This window comes from Colletes latitarsis, chromosome 6 (genome assembly GCF_051014445.1).
Source record: "Colletes latitarsis isolate SP2378_abdomen chromosome 6, iyColLati1, whole genome shotgun sequence".
Taxonomy (NCBI): domain Eukaryota; kingdom Metazoa; phylum Arthropoda; class Insecta; order Hymenoptera; family Colletidae; genus Colletes; species Colletes latitarsis.
Window position 1 is genome coordinate 19,353,043 of NC_135139.1, and position 21,837 is coordinate 19,374,879.

General features: G+C 42.4%; 1 protein-coding gene across 3 annotated transcripts in view; it reads left to right on the forward strand.

The window, feature by feature from the left end:
• Window positions 1-21,837, forward strand: part of Ddr (discoidin domain-containing receptor 2) — a 246,387-nt gene that overhangs the window by 127,779 nt on the left and 96,771 nt on the right. For all 3 annotated transcript variants that reach the window (XM_076766209.1, XM_076766211.1, XM_076766210.1), the window contains one exon: window positions 5,406-5,508. In XM_076766209.1, coding sequence (XP_076622324.1) covers window positions 5,406-5,508 — 103 coding nt within the window. The remainder of the gene's footprint in view (window positions 1-5,405; window positions 5,509-21,837) is intronic.

Consider the following 21,837-nt stretch of genomic DNA (forward strand, 5'->3'; position numbering starts at 1 on the left):
TACGAACCTCTAAACTCCCGTACCGTTTTCTTACCAGCCCAGATCCGACCAAAATTTAGTTGGCTCCGCGACGAGGGAAGATATTTCCCCCGCATCGGGGATGTAGCAGCAACGAAGTACGGCCTACTTCTCAGTTTGGACCGATGAACCATTTGTGCAAAGTTTCGTCAAAATCGACGCCCGACAGTTCGCAGCGTTGTAAACTAAATCAGGGGGTAGGGGGTGGGTAGGGACGGGACGCGAAGTTTAATTGAAAAGTGGGGCGAATACACGCGATAAGGGAAGCAGCGTTCCAACGAATCCCGCTTTCTACGAGCTCGATTTTGTGCACAGTCCACCGTTTCGCGTCTCGACGAATCTCGTTCGACGATGGCGGAAGCTGTCGGGCATCGAGGTGTTCGATTTCCGTGCAATTTTTGGCCGCGCGAAACACCTGCGCGACGTCTGTCGCGTGGATCCTTGGATCGCACGGCTCCGTCCGTGTGTCGCCGAGTTCGATAATTACGGCACGGTTCATCTCGACCGCAGTTTGCCCCAGTAATGGATGCTGCATAAAGAGGCACAGTCGCTATTCTGCAAAGCGGGATCGAAGTTGCGCCGCAGCCAGGATGGCGACAGTTCTAAGGATTGAATTGCAAAGAGAACTAGGCCGTACCTATCTGACAAAGTACGATCTGCACCGTAGACGGGCATGCACATTGGCAACCAGGAACAATGGCGAACGTGTCGCGCGGCAAATGTTTTATTCCAGTGAGCAATTATGTCAGTGTACTTAGAGTTTCCACGCGATTCACCGATGCGACGAGCAGACAACTTCTGCGTCTCTGCTTGCTTTAGCCATACTATTACGAGCTTATCGTCTTCGCTCCTGCTCAACGCATTCGCCATCCACGTATGGGTAACGCGAGCTAAACAAATTAATTCTCAAGATTGGAGGTTAAAGAAAATAAGTCTAAACGAGACTCTTGAATTTTAAAAATAAGGGTATACTGATTTCCAATTTTATTCTACACGGATAGATATTTAAATTAAGCTGAGATCGATTTTTAACCCTTTGCACTCGGATGTACCCTTTAACCGCTTACGTTCGCTTCATTTGCTCTATAGATCTAAGCAATTACCTCGAACGATCGACATTAAACGCGTTTGCCTTTCGATGGCAAAACGTCTGGTGTCAAAATAAATATACCATCGAAGATAAATTTGATAAATTTTATGTCTCTGTTTGCGAGCGTCGAGTTCCGGCTGTGTGAAATTGTTTAATCTTGTCGCGTTTTAGCCATCAGTTCGAGGAGATAATTTTGATCTCGATTAAAACGAAGGAAGACGCGGGAGACGTGAACTGTTTATGGCATTCGGGAACAGCGTTCGCACCACGGAAGCAAAAAGTGTAATTGCCTCGCGATGTATTCGGTGATAATAACCAACAGCTTTGCCGTTAACAAGCGAAGTCCAACAAGGTAACAAGAAGCGCGAGCAAGCACATTATACGTTTTAAGGGAAGACAAGTTCGCCAACCGAGAGAACCTTACGCTAGAATTATGATCCATGCGAGAAGTCGGAAAACCAGCACGATCTTCATACGTTGAAGACAATTCGTATACAAAACAGAAGGGCGGTCTGAGGGGGTTTGTTGGATCGAGGAACGTAAGAAGCGGTAACAAAGTTTCATCCGTTCGCGCACTGACTCGCTAACACAAATGGAAACTAACTGTACTATTATTAGCGAGCATGGAAGTCGAAGTAGACTACAAACTCGCCTCACTCCATTACTAATTCCGCGCGACCTACATTTTGTATTCCCAAAATTTGCGATGTCAACAGCCCTCTATAGATCGGAATAATTTTCTTCGGATTAAATAATTTAAGCAACGATTATTCGTTTCCTTTTTAGGTCATCCGAACGATTTCGATGGATGGTTAATTTATCAATTAAACGCGTTAAAAATGAACTTTAAAATAGGCGTTAATAGAAATTGCAAATGAAATCAACCTAGATAAAACAAATCCTATAGAACGAATTATTAAAATTAAAAATGTATTCAGAGCGTGCCAAGAAGGATCGAAGCAAATTTTAAATCCGTCTGTTCTCGAATCTATTAATTTAGCCACCCTTGGAATAGTGGAAGATTTAATATTTTTTTTTACGATCAAAGAGAAAGACATTGTTTAATCAAAGTTTAGTATTCAAAGAAAAAATGTAAGAATATTTCTACGATGGAGTTGTTCGCGGACTATACGCTGTACGATCATTGCTACGGCGCCACTGACTTTTGATTAAATTTGGAAATGGGTCACAGAGCCGTTTACTCATTCTATGAAATACACTGTTGCTTTATCCTGAGAAATGTAAGCGGATTTCGACTGTTCCGAGATCCCTGGGACGCTCAGAGACCTCTGGGACCTCCGGAACCACTACCTTCCGAGATCCCTTGACTTTCCTCCGTCGCTCCTAAAGTCCTGGGTCATCAAACTCGGGTCCCCACGTGTCAGCTCTCTCGAGTTTAAAGTCATTCCGTCGTTGTGAACTTTCGCAAGTTCGGTATCAGCAGTATTCGACTCCGATTCAAATTCGATTTTTCAATTGCAATTTAAATTCGAGCAATTCCAATCGATCGAATAAAAATCTGATTACTTTCGTTGGAAACTACTCGATGACGCGACCGATTTATCGTCGTCATCACTGTTGCGTACTCTGTACGAATCTCTCTGATCTGCCATAGTTGAAGCATAGTGACTTAGGAGGATTCCTGCGAACGCCAACGAGTTTCCCGGCTACGTTCGCGAGGAGATCTCATCGAACGAAGATGTCGGTGCAATCTAACGGACAAAGTTCGCCCTTATAATGGACGGCGTCTGAAACCTAGGGGACAGTTACAAACACAAGCAAAGTTTTGTACGTTATAATGCCACTTCACGAAGGCCATAGCTAGCACGCCAGGGTTCCTCTGCCTCCTCCGCTCGCTGGCTAATCCCACGTCCGCTGCATTCTGCAGTTTTGAAACTTTCCAGCGTAACTGCAGTGTCGTAGCTTAAGTGTAGCGGCGTGGCCTGTACCGTGGCCCATACTCTGTCACTATGGATTGGACAATTTATTGCAGCCGTTTAACCGCATAGATACGCGAGCCTCTTCTTCGTAAACGAAAAGTTCGTAAGAATGCTACGAAATTGAACGAAGCACGAGTTTATACAAGCTGTATCGTAACAGGTGGGACTTGGCTGGGCTCTATTCGTCATTGTTCCTAAGTCATAGCCTTCTGTTAATGTGTTGGCCACTGTTAGATATTTTTAAATCATTTTAACGAAAGGCTAAGAAAGGAACCACCCCTTTCATTCGACTAGCTTTCCATGTAAAAGATTTAAATAAATCCTTCTCGAAGTCCTCTACAGTGTGTTCGGCCATACCTGGGAAAAATTTTAATGGGGGATACTAGAGGCCAAAATAACACGAAAATCAAGAGTACCAATTTGTTGATGAAGGCTTCGTTAAACAGGTATTAACGTTTAAAGTTCCGACCGTACTGAATTTTTTTCTCGAAAATGCGCAAGATTTCGGGGGTATGTCTATTCACCAAAAATGATTGTAATTGACTCCCGCAATCGAAAATAATTTTTTTAGAATTAATTAACAATTGTTTTTTTCGTCGAAAAATTTAGGCACCTACCTGTCGATTTTTCTTAAAAATTACTTTTTCATTTTTGGTAATTTTGTTTGACACTCTACAGAAAAGTTGTCTAATACTTTTTTGTAGGTGGCTATGGACTCTACTTCAGGAAAAAGTTTCAATGAAATATATTCACTATTGTAAGAGTTATGGCTGTTTGAAAATTGGACCATATTTATGGGGTTTTTCTAACTTTACGGGGTCAAGAAGCAACTTTTTCAATATTTTTGCGATTTGTACATATTCTCCACCAAAATACGCGTAGTTTTCTTTTTTAAACATTAAAATCGTCCAATCCGTTGAGAAGTTATGACGTTTTAAAGATTCGCATGAAAATTCAGTGAAACATATCATTGGTATAGTCAGACATTATAATTTCTTTAAGGAATTTTTTTCTCGAAACTGAGTAGGATTTCGGGGGTATGTCTATTGACCAAAAATGCTTGCAATTGACCCCTGCAACTAGAAATAATTTTTCCAAGACGATTTGAAAATCTTTTTTTCCGTCGAAAAATTTCACACCTTCTCGAATTTTTTTCTAGAAAGTGGATAGGATTTCGGGGGTATGTGTATGCACCAAAAATTATTGTAATTGACCCTCGCAACCAAAAATAATTTTTCCAGAACGATTTGAAATTTTTGAATTTAATTATTAATAACTTTTTAACGAAGCCTCCATCAACAAATTGGTATTCTTGATTTTCGTCTTATTTTGGCATCTAGAATCATCTATTAAAATTTTTCCCAGGGATGGCCGAACACCCTGTATATATATAAAATATTTTCCAGAATTTCTGTTCTACTAAAAATATTTTCGAGGATCTTACTTTTGTAATAAAAATTAATTCCGGTGATGTATTCGGGAACAATATCTATTTAAATACTTTATATGGAAGGCTACTCAAATAAATTGGGGTGGTTTTTTCTTGTGTTCCCCTGTAATTGCTGTTTGTAAAATCATCGATCATGGGAATTTCTTCTTGGATCAAGCGAGAGTTGTATGAAAAATAGGTGATATTCAAGGGTTGCACTCTTTTTCAATAACCTGTTTCATTTACTCAATTCCGTACGTTCGTTGAATTTCGAATTCATTTCGTAGCTGGAAACTGTAACGTTCCCGCAAAATATACCGCTGTACGTTGGTAACGGTACGTACGGCTACGATCACGCGAAAATACTCCAGCGAAATCCTCGGGAACAGAAGTCGTCACCGGCACGTGACTTCGTTTCCCGACGTACACACAAGGGACCCAATCGTGGTCCGCTGCGAACTACAATCGAACTTTCTTTCTCATTCTCTTCACCGCCGTAAAAGTTTATCGTTGTAACGATGACCGCCGCAAACGAAAGAAGCGAAAATACCGATGGAAGTAAAACAGAACCATAAGCTGCCATAAATATTGCGCGTCGCACTAATTCTTCGTTCGCGCCATAGCCGCGCACAGGGGACACGAGAGCGATGAGAAAAGTTCAAACGAACGTGTGACCCGTTTGATTTTCCCAAGTTGTAACAACTTTTTTAATTCCGTTCTTAATCCTTAGTGGCGGACAAAATTATTTTATTTTTAATAAGGGTGTATAAATAAACCGCCTGTAAATTTCTTCGAGAAAGTTCACCGAAGTCCCGTTTATTAGCGTTTAATTTTCGCGGAGCGAACCTCGTAGTTAATTTAAAGCCCAAACTTGGCAAAGCAGAAATGGATCTTGGACTATGTCTAATACCGTCTTGAATCCTTTCAGGACAATGTACCGCGGCGCTGGGTATGGAGAATGGTGAAATCCCCAATGAAGACATATCGGCCAGTTCTATGTACGATCCCAGTCTTGGTCCGAAACATGCCAGGTAAGCGAACAATGATATCTCGAAATGCTCGACTGCAGCCGAGCAAGTCGGCCATTTCGGTTCAGCGTCGGAGTTTCCGGTCTCGCGGACTGTACACCGAATGATTGCACGACTTTACGTCGTTGGCATTACCCTATTTACAACTTGAATTCATCGGTGAACGATTAAAAGCAAATTACAGATGGTTGTTCGTTTAATAAAAATTTGTTCGTTGTACTAGTCTGGGCGACAATGTTAGCATCGTAATTTTTTAAAATTAAACTTTGCCTTCCACTGTAGGTTATAATTTTAAGTGAGAAAAATTACAGCGATACCTAATGAAATTGTCAACGTATCCTTCGTTGTTTTTTTTTTAACGGAGAAATTAGAAGATAGTAGTTTCATTCGGGACCGTAATAAATTGCAACGGCAATAAAATTTGGATTCGACGAAGAGTTTATTTGGTACGATTTAATAGAGTGCATCTCGAAAAGCGTTTAACTCGGTCCGGTACGTAAACGCAATCGTTGCAATCCCCCTCTCTCCTTCCCGTCCCGCGAAAATAAATCTTCCCGCCCCGGAGAGTTAAGCTCGATAATTCGACGTTCGCGGCGTCGAGTAAGCTCTCTAATCGCGTCGAAATTCTTTCTATTTCGCAATCTGGGTCGCGTGACGCGAACGAACGTTTCACCACCACGACGGCCGGTATTAGCGAGTCCACTGGGTGGTTCAGTTTATTTCTTATTACAACGGGCGAGATTAAAATCTCCAAGCTGCCCCGAGGGGCTCTCTCGCGTCCCTTGCCGTGCCTCGGCTCGCATTAAAATTTTAAATGGCACACGGCCTGGAAAGCACGCTTGTAAAATTCTGTTATCGAGAGCTAGAACGAATATCAGATATCGGGCCGCGGATGTGAAAGAACAAAAACGCGGCTTGTAAACTGCTAATATCAAATTAATCGCTTCGACGATAAAACCCCCGTCGGCTAGCGGCGCTGGAAAAAAGAAAATGGCGTGCTCGCGGACCGTCGTCGCGATCTACGACGGCGTGACCACGTTCCGAAGAAAAATCGCGGGGCCAGATTAACCTCGATGCACTCCCGGAATCGAGTGTCTACCGTTTGTCAAAAAGAGCAATCGTCTTTCTGACGTTTTTACTAGCGATATTGCGATCTTGATTCGTTGGGAACGCCGGACGCCTGACAGCCAAATCGATTTGGCGCATTTACGAACCTGGACAATTTATGAGGGTCGCTCGTAACGCGCCGCGGAAATCACCCGGCCGATATCTGTTAATAATGCGTTTCGATATCCACGTTACACGACGACAGAAGTGATAATCAAAGGGGGACCCATCCGTTCACTATACTCATTTTTTTCGCCAAACTTCAGCCATTTTTACGACCCTTCGCGTTCAAATATCGAAATATATTTCTCACATCCTTTTTTAGAGGTTTCAACTACTCTCTAAAGTTGTGGGTAGATCACCTATTTCGTACTCTGGTGAATAATACGCGAACGTGTAGAGGCAGAAAAAAAAATAACAAATTGGAAATATGTAATTAAGATACCTGGAATTTTTTAAGTAGTATATATCCACTTTCGAAAAATAGGGGTTTCTAATTCAGAGGATGGGTTTAGGGGAATTTGATTCGTCGATATAAGCAGCCGGGGATACATTTAGTCGATCGTTTGAGGCACACCCTGTATGGGAGTCCGGTTCGATGTAACGGGGGTTGGAATCGAGGGAACGAGTGGGTGTCGGCGGCGGCAGGAGAGGGTGGTTGTGGGGGGTTGAACTCGACCCCTACAAATTACCTCCAATTTCGTGTAAATTCCTCGTTCCTGCGTCAGCATAATACCTGTATTAGGACGCCCAGCTCCGGCTCTTAGGCGGCAATAAATCTGTATTAGGGCGAGGCGTTGCTTCTCTTGGTAAAAGGGGTACAACCGACCCCCGGGGGAGGGGGCCGGCTAATTTTTCACCACCCTGTCTCGTCCGCGGCGTTGTCTGGCAAGATTGCCCTAAATACGACTCGCACGGCTTAGAAATAATCCACCGGGCACGATATCTCGGCCACGTTCGGGTTCGATCGCGAATAATCGAGACTCGTCCACCCTCGTCGCACCTAATTCCGCGCCCTCCACTTGCGGATTTCACGCCACGGCGAATTAGTCGTTCGCGGTCGTTAATTAGACCGCGACCGGTGCTTCGAATTGTCCCGGGCAGCGTTAATCTTCGCCCGGGAATTCCAAGAATCAGGATTCGACTCGAATCTCACAAAGGAAGGACCCAACCTATCCGTCTTTGATTCGAACGTGCTTCCGCACTGTAGCCACATCAACATTTCCGATAGTATATTTTTAAATTGTTTATCCGAAAGTTCGATGCATAACCTTCGTTTGAAAATAAATCTTGACGGGACGATCCACGAAGTCTGGTGGGATTTAAAAAATAAGTACTACGATCAATTTCAGGTTACCTACTTTCTAATTGTCTAGGTACAAAATTTATTATTTATTTCAAATATATATTTTCATCTTAATACGTATCGATAATAGGATCGAATCAAACAATGTATGATCTTTGATTACTCGTATCTTTAAAATTATACAGGGTGTTCGGCCACCCCTGGGAAAAATTTTAATGGGGGATTCTAGAGGCCAAAATAAGACGAAAATCAAGAATACCAATTTGTTAATGGAGGCTTCATTAAAAAGTTATTAACAATTAAATTCAAAAATTTCAAATCGTTCTGGAAAAATTATTTTCGACTGTGGGGGTCAATTACAATCATTTTTGGTAAATAGACATACTCCCGAAATCTTACCCACTTTCGAGAAAAAAAATCGAGTAGTTGCTGACATTTTTCGACGAAAAAAAAATTTTTCAAATCATACTGGAAAAATTATATTTGGTTGCAGAGGTCAATTACAATCATTTTTGGTCATTACACATACCCCCGAAATCCTACGCACTTTCGAGAAAAAAATTCTTTTCCGAAAATATAATGTCTGACCATACCATCGATATGTTTCACTGAATTCATGCGAATCTTTAAAACATCATAACTTCTGAACGGATTGGACGATTTTAATGTTTAAAAAAGCAAACTACGCGTATTTTGATGGAAAATATGTACAAATCGCAAAAATATTCGAAAAGTTGGTCCTTGACACCACAAAATGAGAAAAACCCCATAAAAATGGTCCAATTTTCAAATAGCCATAACTCCTACAATAGTGAATATATTTCAATGAAACTTTTTTCTGAAGTAGAGCTCATGGGTACCTACAAAAAAGTATTAGGCAACTTTTCTGTAGAGCGTTAAACAAAATTATTAAAAATAAAAAACGAAGTTTCAAGAGAAATCGACAGGGGGTGCCTAAATTTTTCGGCGAAAAAAAAAATTTTTAATTAATTCTGAAAAAATTATTTTCGGTTGTAGGGGTCAATTACAATCATTTTTGGTGAATAGACATACCCCCAAAATCCTGCGCATTTTTGAGAAAAAAATTCAGTACTGGTGAAACTTTAAACGTTAATAACTTTTTAACGAAGCTTCTATCAACAAATTGTTATTCTTGATTTTCGTCTTACTTCGGCCTCTAGAACCCCCCATTAAAATTTTTCCCAAGTGTGGCCGAACACCCTGTATAATGTCTACACAACGTAGTTTACAGGAGCGTGTATTTTATCATTCCGCGAAAGCACGTTGAAATCAGAGCGGCCCGCGTTGGATCCTTTCCTTGTTAACGGAGATCGTGTCCACAAGAACGAGGGCACGTTGTTTGCGGCCTTTGTCGTTCGATAGGACAAAGTTCTGAACCTTGAGACGATCCGAATTCCTTTGTCAGCGCGAGGGTTCAGCGACTTCGCTTTCGCCCATCGCGATACTCGATACGCCGGGACGCGTAAAATAGGGATGTAAACTATTTCCTCCCGATTTCTGGAGCGTTTTACAGGAGTTTATATTTTATATTTTCATTATCCAAGGTTTCACGAATAATATCTGGACGCCAATGCAACGTTAAATGCAAGTTTAATGTAATAAAAAGTGCAACAGAAAACAGTTATGACGGGAACAAAAATAGAAACAAAATTGATTTTCCTCCTATTGTTCTGCATTCCCGTATTGTTATTGTTTCCCCTTTGGCTCGAATAGAACGCTTACCTTTTCTCTTTCGTTAAAAAAAATATTGGAATTGGTGAAGTGCAGCCGTTGTAACAGTACGCTGAACACGCGCGCGTAACAAGTCGAAACGAGTCAATAAAGCGTCGCTAAAAAGAGAGACTAATCAACTTCTATCGCCATCGAGCTATCCTCGATTAAAACGAGGCTAACTCCGGAGTGTAAAAGAGCCGTCCAGGCATTTTACACGCGTTTCCATCCCGTAGAATCGGATGCTCGAGCAAAGTGGGAATTTTTCTTTCGATTGAAAAAATAAAATGTCGACTCGTGAGATAGATTTCCCGCGCAGCGAACGAGAAAATCAAGATACCAGTGATTCGATGGTGTTTAGAATTGTTTCGATTTCGACCCGGAATAAATCGCGATGGGTTTAAAGTCTTGGGGAGGACGGAAGTTACGTTCGTACCGTTTCCTGATGGGCGCGCGATACAAATTGGGTGAAATTCGTTAAACGTAAACGCGCGCGGAAGTTTCGGGGAAAGTAATCGACTCGATTTCCCGACGAGACACTTTCGAAAGCTCGACGCAAATTTTGCGAACGTGTTGCGCGTCTGAAACTTTAAGCAGCTACGTACGAACCCTGGCTTTTGTCTTCCGTCGCGAACAATGTCGCGTTTCGTTCGGGCGCTACAACTCTGACCTATATTCGGCTTTGTGCCGGGCGTTCTCGATTTTCCAGCGTGAAATATGCAGTACATTTCCATCGTATTGTTACCGCACAAAGGTCCGGCGGAGTTTGGAAACGACGGATTTGTAATCGGCTAAAAAAATTGTTTATCGAAAGAACGGGCGAAAGGAAAGAAAAAAAAAGAAGTTGTTTGCTGCAGTCCACTCCGGCGTGTATACGGCTTTATGCTTGTACACAGACCCCGACGTTCGTTCGCCCAACGGAATATATCGCAGCCGTGGAATTCCCGCGTCAACGTCGACGGAGCAACGTCGTGTCCGAAAACGATTTCAACTTTTTGTATCCCGGTATTCGCCGTTTCCGCCTGTTCGTTGATTTTCAAGGCAAAGGGTCCACGACTGAAATCAGATATTGAAGGTTTCCCCGGGGCGGAACGTTCAAAATTTGCACTTTTATACGGGATCGAAATATATTCTTTATGCATTTCTATTTAACGATTCTGAAAACAAAGAAGAAAGCGTAGAGGTGATTTTACGACGTGACCTAATTCAATCCAGATCGAAGATTTTGAGGTAAGAATCTTGCGAACAAGGCAGCACGAGATAACGAATCCATCTCTCAGGATATTCAGCTAGCCGTAACGTTGGACTAGAGCAGTAATATGGTCGAATTTACGAGTACAATAAAAGTTAAGTACCTAGAGACAAGGGGCATAAAACACGGTTTTGAAAAATTTTGTACAATCGAACAAGAGTCCACTTGGGATTCTGGAAACATAAATTTAGGATCCTCCAACAATCTACGAACGTAATTTCGGTCCGAAAGCTTGAATTTTCTCGGAGTTGTTAAAAAAAGTAAATTAGTTTCAGGATACAAACGAATACTGTTGGATTAGTGAAATTCGAGGAATTATACCCGAGCCTCTCTTTACAAGTTCGCAGAAACGCATATTAATTAGTTTGCGTAGAATGTTGCAAAAACCGTACGTACAAATATCTCAGATCCATCTTTGCTTTAATATACCGTGCAGCGTAACTGCGTTTGTTTTTTAATATGCTTCTTCTACACAGTGCATTTTTTGCACGTTTTTCTAGTACGATGAGCAACCACCGTGTAAAAAGAGACCCAGGTGTACAATATTTGTCTATAGAGTTATTAAAAAGTTTAATTAATTTTTTTACAAACCTCTGACGTTGTACGCTGTGCACCTTCTTGATACGAAGTCTATTCTCTCTGAAACTACAGAATTCGTATTATCTTTTTACTTTATTTGAGCTTTGTTGATACTTTCTATCCTTATCTCTGAAAAGTTTACATTTATATTGTTTTCACATTATTTTCACTGTTTATTCGTTAGTAGCTTGTGCACTGACATTTTAAAAATAATTCTTCCTCGAATTATGAAACTCGAATTCGAGTCAACCTAAATTGAACTTTTCCTTTTATCGAATGCAAGTTCTTCCAGTTTTTTAAGTTAAATATAATTACCTTCTTATAAAATTCAAAGTGCACTCCTTAACTTTCTTTGAAAAGCTCTAATAGTATCAGAAATTCGAAGGAAAGTTTAAATTATATACGAACCCAGATACAGCAAGAATATTAAGTATCCTATTCGTTTTGTCTATCAATATAATAACACGTAGTGCAAACACTTTTTGATCATTAGTAGCTCCGCGCATTCGAACCTTTTTCTCACAGGTTAAACGAAGCCTGAAGGATTTTATTGTATTCTCAAACCTCCGTGCCTCGAACGCAATCTTCCCCGAGCGATTCGATTCGATGATCACGTTAGTTACCCGGGAATGGGGTACGATCAATCGAAAACGCCGCGAATCCTCATTTATCTGGCATATAATCAAATCTGCCAAGAACAGAAGGTACGGGATAGCTTAGATATGATCGTTCGCAGTCCCACGAGAGGAGAACGTGCCCGTATTACATCGCGTGCGCTTAGAATGCCAGACACGAAGAATATTCGGCCTTGCCCCGCGGCTAGGACAAACGTTGACCTACGAAAAAACCGGAATTCGACGTCCAGGACGAGGCTTGCCAGCAAAAAAGAAAGAAAACGTATGACGACGCTGTCGTAGACCTCTCCTAATATTAGTGTAAACCGAATCGAGTGTCCTCGCCTTTAGCGATTGAAGTTTCTAATAAAAAAAAATTAAGATTGCAGGAGAATACGATGCTCTCTCAATTGTCTTATTACGTATAAAAATATTCTGAAAAACAAATATCTATGAACCTCGAAGGAACAGGGGAAAATTTGCTTCCTTGAAGCCCTGGGTGTATTCTTTATACAGGGTGTTCGGCCGCCCCTGGGAAAAAGAGACCAAAATAAGACGAAAATCAGGAATATCAATTTGTTGATTGAGGTTTCGTTAAAAAGTTATTAAAAAATTTCAAATCATTCTGAAAAAATTATGTTTGGTTGTAGTGCTCAATTACGATCACTTTTTGTCATTACACATACCCCCAAAAACCGACGCACTTTCGAGAAAAAAATTCTTCACCGAAAATACAATGTCTGACTAATGTCGGATCAATTCCCCTGAAATTTTTCGGCGAAAAAAAAAATTTCAAATCATTTTTAAAAAATTATTTTCAGTTGCAGGGGTCAATCACAATCATGTTTGGTGAATAGATATACCCCCGAAATCCTACGTACTTTCGAGAAAAAAATTCTTTATCGAAAATATACTGTGTGGCCGGAAATGTTTCTATCACTTCTTAACGAAGCCTCAATCAACAAATTAGTATCCTTGATTTTCGTCTTATTTTGACCTCTAGAATCTCTCACTGAAATTTTTCCTAGAGGTAGCCAAACACCCTGTATATGTACAAAATTTTAATGGAATCTTTAAAAACGAATCACCCTAATAACACCGTCCTGCTAGTTTATTGTTCGAACGATTAAAACAGCTATGATTAGCGATCAGTGACCCATGGCGCTCAATGATCCATGACACGAGCACGCGAAAATTTAAATAGAGTTAAACCACGCTACATTCACCAGTATTAGGGTATCGTTCGGTCCCTGAGGAGACTAGACTAATTCTTGCAAAACGTTCAAACATTTTTCTAAAGGGACACTACTCGCGTTTAAAAGCCTCGATTTTAACAAGTTCTTTGTTTTAATGATGCCTGTTTATTGGAATTTTTATCGAAACAGAGTTGGAAATTAATAGAAAATTTGGAAAATTTTATCAAAGAAAGGTCAGCGAACCGAAAGTTAGCGACACTTCGGGGAAGTAACGTGATACAAGGACGCAGTCGTTTGCAGAAAGGGTGGATCGATAGGGGCCTACGCGAGTGGATGGGCATCGGTACGTGCGAGGAAAAAGTTTTCGTTTTCGTGGCCGAGTTAGTGGCCATTCGTATCGCTTTAGAGCTGGCATGAAAGGGGGGTAGCGCGGGGTGGTCAAGCCCGGGGGTAGGCGATCCAAGAGGGAGAAACATACGGTGAAAAGGCACCGTGGAAAAAGGAGGAACACGCTTACGGGGCGGGAGGAGGGACGGAACCAAGAGGGCGAACGGGGGGGAAAAAACGGAAAAGAGTGGAAGCTTGAAGCGTGACAGGCCAAAATCTTCGACGGGAGAGAGGGTGCACGGGGTGAAAAGGCGGAATCACGCAGACATAAAACGTCCTACGCCGTTACGTGTGCTTTCAGCGGACGAAGCCAACGAAAAATGGTGGCCATATTCTCCCGGCCTTCCAGCCGGGCTATCTTCCACTTTGTTACGATTCGAAAACCCCGCTGGCTCTGGCCCCTCTCTCGTTTCAGTGATTTATGGACCGACAACTGCACCCTCAACCCCCTCTGCCGCACTCTACACCCGATGTTTCTTGTATTTTTTATTTCTCCACGTTCGTATCGCGACCAGGTACGTACCGCGGTCCCGCTGGCACGAGGAGTCTCGATACGTCATATTATGCCTCCAGGAACCGTCGTCGAGGTTAACCCTTGGCTCGCGTGACGACGTACTTCGTCGCATAAATCTTGGACGACCGTGTGGATCGTGTCTGTGTATCGATGTAAACCACTGCGAGCGTTTTTAGCCTCGAATTCGTCGAGTGTCCCGGGACCCGGGCCAAGATCGACCAATTTTTTCCGCAAACAGAATTTACGTGACATTTCGCCGAACCACGGTCCCTTCCGATGCGATCGAAAACATTAACGCGTTATCCCAAGGGTCGCGAAATATTCTTTCAATTTTTCTGGTTATCCAGGGATCGAGGAGTATCCCTTATTTCGAGGAGTATCCCTTATTTCAAGATAAATAATTGATCGTGGTAGAATTAAAATTATTCTACGGTATATTAGTAAAAATAAATACGGATACAAATTTGAGATCGTGCTGTCCGAAATATAATATTTTTAAGGTCGAGGTCTGGGTTAAGTATCGTACACCACCGCCACATAAAGCATGTCATAAGCTTTCAGAATGCTTTAGCAAGTACTTCCGTTTTTCATATTGAGCGTGTCAAAGCAAGGTATAATTACCTGATAGCCAGAATTAATCAACCTTATGATATATTAATAATTATCATAATGGATGCTGCAGTGGTTTGCGTACACACACCGAATACGTCCTTTTCCTATTACATTGTTTCATTACCTTAAGTATCATTTCCTTAGCAACATGGTTGTTATTAGTTGGTAAAATATAAATTTGTTATTTTTCCCCCGTGCACATTCTCGCTGTAAAATTCGGCTTTCAGAACATTTTACAGTGATTTCTACGGGGATTGATGAAGCAAAAGAGTTTATGGCATAAAAGTTGAAATCATCGACGTCGCGGTTTGTCTGTAAAATTTTAATTCTTCCATGAAAGTTTGCCTCGATGACTCTTTGATACAACTTCCCGGAAATGCCTCAAAATTTCAAGTTTATTGCCAAGCAAAATGAGGAGGACATAATCGGACAGAGGCGAGCATAATTCAAGGGGTAGTTCTTTGTTCGGGGGAGATCGCCAAGGATTTACAGTAGAAGTTACTTTTAATAAATTCTACTCGAACGTTCCGCGAGAATAGGTCACAGGAAAAATCTGATAAATGAACGTTTTATCAGCCTTAAAGTCTGCGTCGTTTCCTTTTCTTAGAGAAAGTTGCGACTCGACAGTCAAATTTGATTTTATACGAAAGAAGTAAATTCTTCGGTTACGAGAGGAAAAATATATTCTAGATCCCTCGTGGTTGTTATTATTCGGTGATAGTTATAGTATAGTAGTTGTTTATGCATAATACTAACCCAACGAGTATGTTTGCCACGATATTGCCATTGTTTGCAAGACCCTTTCGGAAAATGCGAACTATTCATCAAGCTTTTGAATATCTGGTAGTAATGTTCTTTGGGATAAGCGAAGTTTACCTCTCTTCATAATATCGAGACGGTTACGAGTTTTTGATAGCAGAACTTTTAGATGAAGAGTTCGGTAAAAACAGATTCAACCATATGAGGAGTGGAAAATCCAGTGGAAAACAATTTCTCTTCCCCCCAGGAAGTACACGAACTTTGTTTTCAATTTTACTACTAATACAGAAACTTTATTTTACATTTTTTGAGTCTAGTTTCCGTTGTTAAATAATTCCATTATTCTATCGAACCTTCTCGCGATGTAAAATATATCGAAATTCGTAATTAAAATTTTACGTATGGAGTCTCCAATTGCGAGGCACGCCTAAGGATCCACTACAATTGCTTTAACGAAGAGTTCATTATAGATTTTATTTTGATTCGGTGGTCGCGTAACCGACTTTCGGGTTCTTCCCGTTCCGTTCCACAAAAATAGAGTCTATGGTCGTTATGCTTCGAAGATCAATCGTTGACTGTCAAGTTGGCCGACCCTTAAAAATCTTTTTATCCATAAAAGCCGTCGCTTTCGCCGTTTATCCCTAGGAGTTTCTTTGTTTCTCCGCTCCATTCCTGCATCCGGATCGACTCGTTTCATCGCACGAGGGCCCTCTTCATCCGATATGATTCGCTCTGAAAACTCGGTGAAATTCTTATCGTAATTGCGACTCTCGACACAAATCCCGATCTCGTCGAGGGGTCCGCGATTAAGTCTGTCCATCGATGGGATGGACGAATGTTTGGAAATAATTGCGAATTATTTCTTCTCGATCGAGGACAGAGAGGGTAGTTTTATCGCGTGTCTCGTAAAAGAATTTAAAAGAATCAAAAAAATTTGTAGAAATTTCCCAAACGTTCCGTTTCATTTTTGAATCGTGGAAGAGTAGCGAGAGTAATCGATTTGTCAGGATTCTACGAATTTCCGCGATTCAAAGAGCATATTCTATAAAAGCGTCGATCTTTTTATATTTCAGTCTGTCCGTCCATTCGAGAGGAACAATACGTGTACGACCCACATTCGGTACAATAGTTTCTATTTATATTTTCGGTCTCTTTTCGTTTCTTCGAATATTGGCGTGCACTTTCGGAAAACGAAGACGATAGTTCCGGATGAAAACCAACGATCGATAGAACGACGACGTTACTCGCGTTTTGGTATCTTTAATAATCCGCCGATGAATAGTACAGCGGCAGCTTTACTACAGGTTGGGGGGCCGTTCGTTCTTCCCAACCCCTGAATTAGAATTGAAAATCAGAGGAGGAGAAAATTCCGGTCGACATATCGTTGGATGGAACGCGAGCTACCGGGTGTTCCGGGGGGTGGGTCGGTAAGTTTACGATCACCCGTTGCATAAAGTTCGTATAAAGGCCCGTCGTCCGGCGTACTTTTAGTTTTATTTAAGGTCACCGCCGTCCGTGGACGACGACTGGCCGTTATTGAATATCAATACTTACCATAAATCGCGGCGACCGGCGTCCGCGTTCTTCCGCGAGATTTTCCTGCAATTGAAAGAAGGAAATCGCCCATTTACGGTTTATTCCCATCCGCGGGAAACGTTTGCAAGTATAATGCGCGAATAACGCGCGCCGCTCTCGGAATCGACAACTGCCTCCGGCCCGCTGATAGAAATTATGGTGGAAATTTTGGTGACGATAATGAATGTGGATTCAATATTCCGATAATGGCCCGGACGAGATGTAATCCTTTCGAATGCTGTGAAACCGCCGCACTCGCCGGTGTTACGAGAAAATTATAGGTCCTGAGGCGAGTACCTCCGTTAAAATCTGTTTCAACAATCGTGTTGTTTGAAATGGAAATAAAGAGCGAGAAAATAGAAATTTACTACGACAGGTTTAAGTGAAAATGTCGTACAGTAGGGTGTGTGTTCCAAAATCGCGATCAAGATTCACGAGGCAGATTCGAACAAAATTACTGATTTATCATACTTATTATATTTCTGCAATATTTTTACAATTTTTACAAACGTCTACACTGAAATTGAAATTATATTTTAAACAACACCAGTGGTACCTTATATTTCCTACCACTTGCCAGCATCCAAGACCATGAATAGCTCGAATACGAAAAAGAGTACAAGCGAATTATTTTCGAGGTATTCCTTTCTCTCGATGGCTAAAAAATTGTTGAAATCGACTTTCGGTTGTTTCGTCGAATACCCCGGGCGCGTGTCGACGGAAACGGCGTAGCAAAAATGACAACGGCAGCTTTGTGCCGGCGATATTCTCTGATTTAAAGTAACGAGCGAAAACCGTATCAAGGTATCGAATTCCCACGTAGGAGTTCGACAGTCGATCTGCCTCGGGGCTGCATTATTCCGTGGCGCGCGAACGTAGGAGGACGACGGCGATAACGAAAATCTATTTCGTCGCTTCCGCGTTCCGCGCGGAGCGTGTGAAACGTCGTCTCGGCTCGTGCACGCCCGTTCCTCGCTCGCATAGTCACGCGTGATCATGCGAGCGTGAGCGTTCGCCGCTTGCCTCTGCACGTTCTACGATTTTCGCTACCGATTCGTCGCGCGTCGACCGCCGTATCGAGCCTTCCGCGTTACTCTTTATTCCGGTTCCTGTTCACGGCGAAACCGCCGCGCGACCGAGACGAAATTCTCGTTAACGATAACGCTGAAATTGTATTTGCAATCATCGGTGACGCGCGGCGCGTCTGCCTTATCGAGTCCCCGCCACCTTTTTCCGCGCGTTTTCCAAACTCGGGAATTTAGCGTTCGCGAATCTATCTTCCTCGGCGCTTGTGTACCCCGGTATACGAGGGCCGTTCGTTGATCGCAGATTTCTGTCTGTTTGAAGGCGAAATTGGATTTAAAGCGACTCGATTTTATCGATCCGCGGCGAAATGAAATTTCGTCTAACTTTCGCGCGAGAATTGAAATCAACGTTTACGAGGAAAAGGGACGACGAGAGTTGGGAATTCTTCCCGCGATGCGTCTCGAACGATTAGGATTTCCCGGGAGCTCCTCGCGCAACTTTTATCGGTTCCCTATGGGGAAACAAATTTATTAAACGTTTGTTCCCGCGTCCCCTTTCGATTATCGCCGGTCTAACCGTCTTCCGCAACTTTTTTCCGTGGGATTGAATTTAGGCTTTGCAACGATAGCGCGAACTTTAAGTACGAGACCCGAAGTTGTCGCAGACAAGTTGTCTCATGAAAGGAGAATCGCGTTATTTCAGCGTACGAGCCGCCCGACGAACAGAGTTTCCGGTCGTGTCGGGGATGACTTTTGCGGATTGTCGTTCCTGATGTATGACGAGCCGAAACTTTGCTCTCGCTTTAGTTTATAGAAGCTTTGTACTTCTGCAACTTCCCTTTGTAAACAGAGAAGAATCGCCTCGAATGAAATTCTCTATACAACGCGTCTCCATGAATGTTATTATATTTTCTTAAATAATTCTAGAATCACAGGACGCTTGTCCTCGTTTTGTTTATACATTTTTTGATCCAGGAAACGTAATTTCACGCTTCGAATGACGTTGGAATTCCATTCTCTCGGGAGAACCGACACCAAAACGTGTTACACGCCGACTCAGTCTACGCTGTAAACTAATTGTCGAGCGTCTGCAGCATCGACTCGCGAAAGTGGCGGACACAAAGAGCACCTCGTGGATAGTAATAATTTCATTTCAGACCGGGAAGCTACGCGTTCCCAAAGTGTACCGTCGAAACACACGATTCACGGATTCGTTTCCTACGGTGAGTGTCTGGCATTGTCGCGGCTGCTGTCGTCTCGTTTATTTATTTAGTTGGTTTTTCGAAACGCGTCGATGTTACCTACGCCTTTTGTCGTTTTCGCGATATCCCAGGGTAATATGAGATCCCGACGAACGAACACGGGGAGCTTTAATACCGATATTCGTCGTTCGACGACTTACGCCCTCGAGCGACGAATTTCGGCGAATACGCTGCGTGGACCGACGATAAAACGCCGAAGCGCTTAACGGGACCCGCGAGACAAATATTCATCGCGCGGGCAAAGTCAACCGGCATATTTCGCGAACTGTCCCCGTTGAAATATGCCCGGCCACGCAATTTTCGTCGCCGGTATCGCCGCGGATCCCCGGTTTTCCCCAGTTTTGCCCGAAACTTTCGTCGCTTCCGCGACTGCTGGACTCCACTTTGTTTTCCCTGAAACTGGAACAGTCGAACCGTCGATTAAACTGCAATTATTCACGGGCGTAGCGTGGAAAGTTTCCTTAAAATTTATTCAAATCGGTGACGTAAATTACGCGGACGCTTCGGAGCCCGCCGGTGTCCTCCGAATTCCATTCCCTGATATTCAACGAGATGTTCGGTATTTCGGTCGGTCGAGCCAACGTTTTAATTCGTTCCTACCTATTATACGTTTCAACGTACGAGCGCTGTAGGATCATTTTTTAATTTGAAAGTTGGAAAATTTGATATTCGTTGGTTCGAGTCGCGAGAATTATCTTTTATATTATTATCCTAGTCTTAAATTGGATCTTTGGAACGTACACGAATGATACAAAATTTATTCTGTAAACTAACGTGTTAGATCTAAGATCATACTGTCTATAAATATTATTCCAGTTATTAAGCGTTGCATGTATGTTACTATTTTTCAATTAATTTGCATTAGCTGCATCCCAAGCAACTTGGTACACGCGAAAGATATTTTTTCCCGCTGGAAGAAGAAAGTTTACTGCCAGGGATGTTAAATCAGATCGTTGCATCCGCCCTGGATCTACGGTGTACATATATTGTAACAGCTGCGATCGTCGTAATATTTATAGTGTTCTAGACGAAGGCTTCATATTGCGTGATACACTCGGGAAATATCGCGTACTATGCTTCCGAGTGTATACTGTAAAATGGAGTTCTGACGAATTGGCTGCTCCCGATTCTCTTCAAGTCCGCGCTGTACGAAAGCAGCGTATACCTTACGCGCGTTGTAAAACCGTATATATTGAGATAATACTGTTTGATCAGAAGCTAATACAAACTATGAGATTGATTACTTTTACGATAATTTCTACATCTAGGACTGCGTGTTATTACTAAACTTTGAAGCCTGCTTGCCGTTGGTACTAACGAGAACTCTGATCGCTTCCAGACTAATGTGAAGCCCGATCGCTTCCACTAAACTGTTCTGCGAGAGTGTTATTAGAGAAGTGAACACTTTGATTCTCGCTGAATCGAGATCGTGCCCTAGCAAGATTCCTCTATGGTGAGCTGCTCGACCACTCGATCGCAATATACCGGTTTTGCGTGGCGCATTCCCTCATAGATCTTTCATTTATCGCTAGGACAAAGTGTTTCTGTCGCTGAGAACATTTCCCAATTGACAAATTTATTATAGAATTACTATCCTAACAAATATTATAGATTCTAAATATCCAATAGTGTTTCCAAAAAAGTAGATGTTTGGAAAATCGACTGTGTACGGTATAATATGCATCAAACAGGGTTGCATTTTTGAGGGAATACGTAGGTCCATAGACTCGATCAGGATGAAAGACCAGTCAGAAAACACCTTTGCAAGACCTTTCATTCCGAAGACTAGTTATTTCGAGGTTGTAGACCTTTTGAATTACGCTGAACGTACGTCAAACGGACGCATTGTCCATCGAAAGACTGATCAAGCGGCGTCGAAACGGTGAAAACAAGATCGTCCCCGTTTGCAGATCGAGTTCAACTCGCGGAAGCGCAGCCCCGGGATGCGTGCTGGCGACGAGGGTACTCGAAGAATGCCGAGATAAGGTGACACGGCGTTATAAATGTATAAACCGACGCTTTTTCATCCGCGTTTATCGTCCTTAACGGCGGACTTTGAAAAAGGTTCCTCGAGTCCAGGAGCGACAGCGATCCCGTCGCGATTGCCGCCTCGCTTCTAACGTCCCTTAGCACCGGAAGCTCAAAGGGACGAAGGATCGCGACGGGGAAAAATTACGTTGCTTCCCTTTAATAGATCTCACGCCAAGATCTGATTTAACGACGGTTCCTCGCGGACGAAAACGCCCGGGTAAATCGAGACGCATCCGCGGACATCTTCGTTCCACACTCGTTAAGGAGGATTTTTAATTAGGGCGTCAACAGAATTACTATTTATGACACCTCTGTCGACAAATAAATATGTTTCTTATTTCTCGTTACTTAAAAATTTAGCATTGAATTTTTGCTGAAATAT